The sequence below is a fragment of the Aulonocara stuartgranti genome (genome assembly GCF_965226115.1).
Source record: "Aulonocara stuartgranti genome assembly, chromosome: 3".
Taxonomy (NCBI): Eukaryota; Metazoa; Chordata; class Actinopteri; order Cichliformes; family Cichlidae; genus Aulonocara; species Aulonocara stuartgranti.
In genome coordinates, this window is record NC_138941.1 from 50662613 (window position 1) to 50669625 (window position 7013).

General features: G+C 38.7%; 1 protein-coding gene across 1 annotated transcript in view; it reads left to right on the forward strand.

The window, feature by feature from the left end:
• Nucleotides 1-7013, forward strand: part of LOC309703835 (uncharacterized protein) — a 9220-nt gene continuing 2207 nt past the window's right edge. The window contains exons 1-3 of the mRNA XM_082528754.1: nt 1-423; nt 2015-2088; nt 5707-7013. The exon at nt 5707-7013 is cut by the window's right edge and continues 2207 nt beyond it. Of these exons, the coding sequence (XP_082384880.1) occupies nt 5826-6965 (1140 nt within the window). The 5' untranslated portion in view covers nt 1-423; nt 2015-2088; nt 5707-5825 and the 3' untranslated portion in view covers nt 6966-7013. The remainder of the gene's footprint in view (nt 424-2014; nt 2089-5706) is intronic.

A 7013-nucleotide genomic window follows, 5' to 3' on the forward strand; every position in this document is an offset into this window, starting at 1 on the left:
ACCGCCAGCAAACAAGAAGAAGAAGAAGAAGAAGAAGTAGCAGCTCCCGGCGCGTTTAAACAGCAGAAGGTTCGCTTAAGGAATAAAGAGTATAACCAGAGTCATCATACGTGTTGTCTTCCAAGGGGAACTTTAGGTTTTATTTTCAAGCCGGCTATGGCAAAGATCGCGTGGCTGTGCTGAGCTTCCTTTCTGCTTCTCCTCTGGTCTCCGGCAGACCGCATTTCTGTTTCTGATGCGTGTTTGGAAAGATATACGCTCTCGTAGCTCACACAGCTTGTTCTTTCTGCAAGGTAGCCAGTAACATGCTGGGAGGTCAGATAGCCCACTGTCTCTACTAGTCCTACTCCAACTACAAAGCCCACGTGTCTCCTTCTCCGCTGGTGGATCTTTAGGTCGGGTTATTCTGAGAGGGGATCCAGAGTGAGTACATTATAACTACATTGGTTGCTTAACTCTATAACTGTTTACAGGGTTTCTCTCTCTTAGCTATTTTTTTTTCGTTTGTTCCTTGTGTTTAACGTCTCGGTTTGTCTGCCTGGAGCTTCCAGCAGTTCAGGACTTAAATGTTTAATCATTTGAGTTCAGCTATTTGTTTTACTTCTTTTGAAGGTGGTGTACTGAAAGTTACGATTATATGAGATGGATAAAATACAGCATAATCCACAATTAATAACAGAATCACCAATCAGTAATACGCCTTGATGCATGCTCAATTATCCAGGTAAGTAAACCCCCAAATTTGATTGTGTTCATCTGGACGTCTTCAGTGGGAGAAACGTTTCGTCAACTTGGATGAGTGACGAAACGTTTCTCCTGCTGAAAACGTCCAGAATAAACTTTCAGGGACCAACCAGTAATGTGTCTTTAAATTGGCACTGTTCTAGTGGCAGCCTGTTGTAGCAGCTCCATGTCTACGTAATGTTCTTTAGTTTCGTTTGCGGTTCTGTCTTTTTCATTTTCTTTCTGTTTAATCTTACTATTTTGTTTTAATTATTTTGCTTTCAATAATTTTGCTTTTTATTTATATATCTCTGTATTTGTCTTAATATTGATCCATCATAACTGTTTCTAGGCTCATTTGTATGAGTGCTTGTTCTTTGTTGCATATTTGCTTCTATGACAACTCAGTTTCACTCTGCGATTAATAGAGTTTCTCTGAATCTGATTCTAATGTTGGTAGTGAATGTATGAGTAAGAATAATTCTATACAATATAGGGCTGCACGATTAATCGTTAGAAAATCGCGATCTCGATTCATACTTATGTGCGATCTCATTTCCAAATGACAACGATTTAAAAAAAAAAAGACGACGACGACGATTGTACCGCATTTTGATCCGGGACGTAATCTGCATGAAAACAAGCGCTCACTCTTCCGCTCAACAAATGACAAGGACGGAGCCTTATACCACGTGATACAGAAGCTGTGCCGTGTGATGCTAAAATTAGCAGGGAAAAACCAACGGAGAGCACGTCAGGGATGACGAGAAAGTGACAGGAGAAAATCCGTCCCGGTCAACCACCCAAACATCAATAACGGGAACCTTCCCTATACCCGTCGAACTCCCGCAGGCACAAAGAAATTACGGAGGCTATCACTTATCACCTGACCAAAGATATGGCTCCCATCAACACTGTGCAAAACGAGGGATTTAGGAAAATGATCAACGCCCTAGACAAACACTACACTGTGCCGTCCCGCAACTATTTTTCTATTGTTGCACTACCTGCTCTATACACGCAGCGTCGAGCAACGGTGGAGATGGAATTTCAAGCAGTACAACATTTTGCGGTTTCAACTGTTACGAAGTTGATGTGCAGTTAATAAGTGCAATAAATATTTATACTGGAAAAGAAAATCGTGAGAGAATCGTGATCTCAATTCTAAGCCAAAAAATCGTGATTCTCATTTTATGCAAAATCGTGCAGCCCTAATACAATACAATGCTCTTAGGTAGTGCCGTACAATAAATCACTGAATAGAAAAATAAAGATCTGTTTGATGACACAGGCGACTGATGGGAGGAGGAGAGTCTGATGGAGGAGCAGCTCAGCCACTGCAGTGAGATCTGTTCTTCATAAAAGGTGACAAAAATAAAAATCACCACCATTATCCTACAGACATTAAGCTGCTGTTATTATGATTATTGTTAGTAATAATAACATTTATCCTGCACACACTGGCATCTTGCCAGTTTATACCAAATGTGGGACAAATCATTGCTAAAGAAAAATAATGTAAAGCAACTAGTATTCCTTAATGTTTCTAATCTTTCTTTTGTCACCGAAATACTTCGAAAACATTGCTTCTGTTTAAAAAATATATATTTGTGGTACATACCCACACTGAATGGAAAAATGAATATCTATTTGATGTCACTTTGAGTCTAAAATATAAGACATAATATATTTTACAGTTATTCATTATTGTTTTCTTTGCCAAATAATTCCTTTTATCTCGCTTCATATATTTGACGTATATAGCTATAAAGTAGAAATTAGTCAAATAAATTAGTAAAAGTAAAAACCATTAAATGAGCGTGTGTGTCCAACTTTTGAGTGGAAGCGTACCCTACCGGTCAAAAGTGGTAGAACACCCTAATTTCTGAATTTTTTTTCAATTGAAAATTATGTAGCTTAGTGTTTCATTGCACTCTGAAACGAAACCATAGTATAAATAATGAGTTGGAGTTAAACAAAGAAATCATGGAATCAATTTATAGGCCTGGCAGATAAAACAGCTGAACATACCTGTTTTATTCTTTATATTCTTCAAAAAGTTCTTTCCATATGTGCTGCACAAGTTCTGCGTGATGAACCAAAGATTTCAAATTTTGATTCATTATACCTTCCAGTCTTCCGTAGTTCAATGGCAGTGTTTCATGGCTCAGGGAAACCTCTTATACTGATTCTTCTTATTCTGATGTCTCAGCATTGGCTTTCTTGCTGCAACTCATCCTATCAAACCTGCAGCTTGAAGTCTTCTATTCACTGTTGCAACTGACACTTGATTACTATGACCACTATTTATGTGCTTGAAGCTTTTGTCCTGTGACTCAGCTGTTACACAACCTGTCAACTCTCAGAAACCTGTCCTGGTATTCAGTTGTGGCTTTGGGTCTGCCAGACCTCTTCCTGTCAGAGTTGTCCCAGTTTCTGAGGGCTTTTGAATGGTGAAGGAAAATGTATTCATTGACCCCTTGACTTTCTTTGCTATTTCTCTCTTCTAGAGTTAACTGCCTTGTTCCTCACCTTTTTTGTGGCAAAACATCACTTTCTGCAGTACAATAATGTTCAACTGATGCTCATAAGGATATCTTACCACAGTGTGTTCCAACACTGCTTTTATGCAGACAGAGCAGTTTGTAAGTAATTCAGAAAGGTTGGAACACTTGTAGGAGTTAGTCGCACCAGGTTTCAAGGCTTGATGATGGGTGGTTTGAAAAAATAAATTTCCCTGATTGAAATGTATTGTAGTTTGAATAACACAATAATGATTAAAGAGCAGGCAAACAGATTCCGCCAAAATATTTAAATATAACGCGCTGACCTGCCGTCTGGTGCTGAAAGTCGACATCTCACAGATTCTGAAACTACAGGTTGTATCACTGTCTGACTAAATTCACTGAACCAGAAGCAAAAGAGCATCAAAATTATGCTTCATGTTTGATAAATATTGTCATGAACTCCCTCTTGCATTTGCTGTCTTGCTTCCACCACTAATCACACTTGCTCTACAGCTCTCTCAGTGTAGTTCAAGACTAGTTTGCCATTATAAAAAAAAAATCAGTTTTTTGCATTATTTGCTTGCTTATCATGCATCAGTCTACCGATGTGTACAGTGTTGCTGCCCATTGTTTTTTTTTTTTTTTTTTTTTTTTTTTTTTTAAAGTGCCATCTGACCAGAAAGCTTAATTTCTGCTCATTTCTACTGAAGAAATGTAAACTTTTACAAACGATGCCAAATTGTAAAATGCGTAGCCATTTCTCTAATAAAACCTCTTCAACATTGCTCTACTTTAGTTCAGCAGCATCAGGTAATGTTCATATGTCGATTCGTGGTTTTCTTCCTTTTTGGATTTACTGGAGAATATTTTCAGGGGGTTATCTGCTATAAAAGCCAGGACTTTTTTTTACAGAGACCTAAATATAGCACAGGGGTTAAAACATAGCACCAAAAAAAGAGATGACCAAAATATTGCACAGAACAAGGAAAGACTAAGATATTGCACATGGGATGGCAGCAACATAGTCAATGAACAGCAGCAAGAGAGTTATTGTATGGAAGAAGTCTGTTCACATTCTTAGTTTGCATTAAAAGTTCTGACAGCCCACGGGAAGAAGGTGGTTTTTAGTCTATTGGTTTTGCAACTGGTGGAGCACCTGATGGATCTTGACTATAAGATAACAGACCTCAAAATAACAATATATACAAATGGTAAATGAATTCAGTCCTAGCCACTTTGTCACACACTGCTAGAATAATAGAAGGTTTTTTTTTTAATGGGGTTGCACACAAACGCAAAGCAGACGTTGATGCATTGCCAAATATGCTTCCAAACCAACTTCCTTCCAAGCCAATGACTAGAAAATGATCACTAACTACTCCTGAAATGTTGGAGGTTTTAGCTCTTCATACAGTAAAGTTACAGGAGAAAAAATGTTCTTTGTTTGTTAAAATAATCCCGTCCGGTACCTCGTGAGAACAATAAATATATAATTTTCAGTTGTAACCCTCAAACTGAATGGTAATGTAATCCACTCATTTTTTGCTTCATCACAAAACTCAAACATTACTACTTCCACGTCTAATCGTTTGTAATGGAGGCAGAGCAAACTGGATCCGCAGTCCGTGCCTGATAGGTTTCTAGCTTAAACCTATTCGCTGGAACGTTCAAGAGAATATACTACACAGCAAAAGCAAGACACGAGTAGGCAAAGTTCTTTGTGTTACCTGCCTGGAGCCAAGTGTCGTTCCACCGACTTGACCTCCGTCAGACTCTCAGCCAGTTTCCCAATAGCACTCCTTTTATTGTGGTTGCATGAATATGCATAGGTTCATTAACATATGACGTTTCATATAGGTATACATGTGGACAAAGAATACCTTGTGTGGGGGGGGGGGTCAAGATGTGACCCCGTGAAGACTCCCCAAAGCTGGTGCCAGGAGTCTGGCGGTCCATCTAAACAAAAGGCTCTTATACTTAACCAGATACAGAGTAGGTGTCCTTCTATACCATAAATCAGTAAGAGCAGATATGACCTCTCTCCTGACCTTAAGTTGTATGTGCATGCCAGAGTGCTCTGGGAGGCACACAGAAAGATCAAACCTCTACCAACATGACATTGATTATGAGTAGATACTTCTAAGCATAAATGACAATCAACAATACAAATCTAACAGTGCCCAGTGAATGCTCACAATGCAGGGGGCACAAATTTAGTTGGTGATACCTACCTTGTCACAGGATCAGTGCTGTGCCAATTTGGTGCAATCATGGACAAACAGTATCCCACAGTTGTTTGTGTTTTTAAACCCATCTTGCACAGAGACAATTTTTGAAAAATGTATTGATAGCAGTGTTGAATATTCTTACACGGTGTAAAAAAAAAAATATATTCTTTTTTCTTTTTTTTCTTTTTTTTTGTAGGTTTTGTTGTTCCATAACTGCGTGTCACTATTTTGATTCTTTGTCATCATAGGCAAAAGAAGGAAAAGCAAGCCAAAACCTCTGCACACCGAAGACCTAAAAATAACCCACCCAAGGCCAACAAGTACAGATAAACCAGTTGTGATCCCTGTGGAAAAGACTTTTACCACTATGAAGCAAGCCAGAAGACACCAGCGCACCGATAGTGGGGACAGAAGCTTTAGATGTGATCGTTGTGGAAAGTCTTTTACTCATAATAGCAGCTTAAAAAGACATCAGCTCATCCATGCTGAAGTTAAACCCTTTAGCTGTGATCGGTGTGGAAAGTCTTTTTCTCAGCATCACAGTTTAAAAAAACATCAGCTCATCCACACTGGATTTAAACCATTCAGCTGTGAACAGTGTGGAAAGGCTTTCACTTCCAAAAGTAACTTAAAAGGACATCAGCTCATCCACACTGGATTTAAACCATTCAGCTGCGACCAGTGTGGAAAGTCTTTCACTTCCAAAAGTAACTTAACAGCACATCAGCTCATCCACACTGGATTTAAACCATTCAGCTGTGAACAGTGTGGGAAGGCTTTTACTCAGGATGGAAGCTTAAAAAAACATCAGCTTATCCACTCTGGTGTTAAACCATTTAGCTGTAATCAGTGTGGAAAGGCTTTTACTCACAAAAGGAACTTTAAAGAACATCAGTTTATCCATGCTGGGGTTAAACCGTTCAGCTGTGATCAGTGTGGAAAGTCTTTTACTCGCAAAAGTCACTTAAAAGGACATCAGCTCCTCCATGCTGGAGTTAAACCTTTTAGGTGTGATCAGTGTGGAAACTGTTTTACTCACAAAAGTCACTTAAAAGAACATCAGCTTATCCATGCTGGAGTAAAACCTTTTAGGTGTGATCAGTGTGGAAACTGTTTTACTCACAAAAGTCACTTGAAACAACATCAGCTCATCCATGCTGGAATTAAACCATTCAGCTGCAATCAGTGTGGAAAGGCTTTTAATCGCAATAGTCACTTAAAACAACATCTGCTCATCCATGCTGGAGTTAAAGCATTCACCTGTGATCAGTGTGGAAAGTCTTTTACTCATAGAAATCACTTAAAAGATCATCAGCTAATCCATGCTGGAGTTAAATCATTTGTCTGTGGCCAGTGTGGAAAATCTTTTACTCATATTAGTAATTTAAGAAAACATCAACTCATCCACACTGGAGTTAAAGCTTTTGTCTGTGGCCAGTGTGGAAAATCTTTTACTCATATTAGTAATTTAAGAAAACATCAACTCATCCACACTGGAGTCAAATAATTGTTTTGTGATCACTGTGGAGGCTTTTACTTATATAGACACATTTAA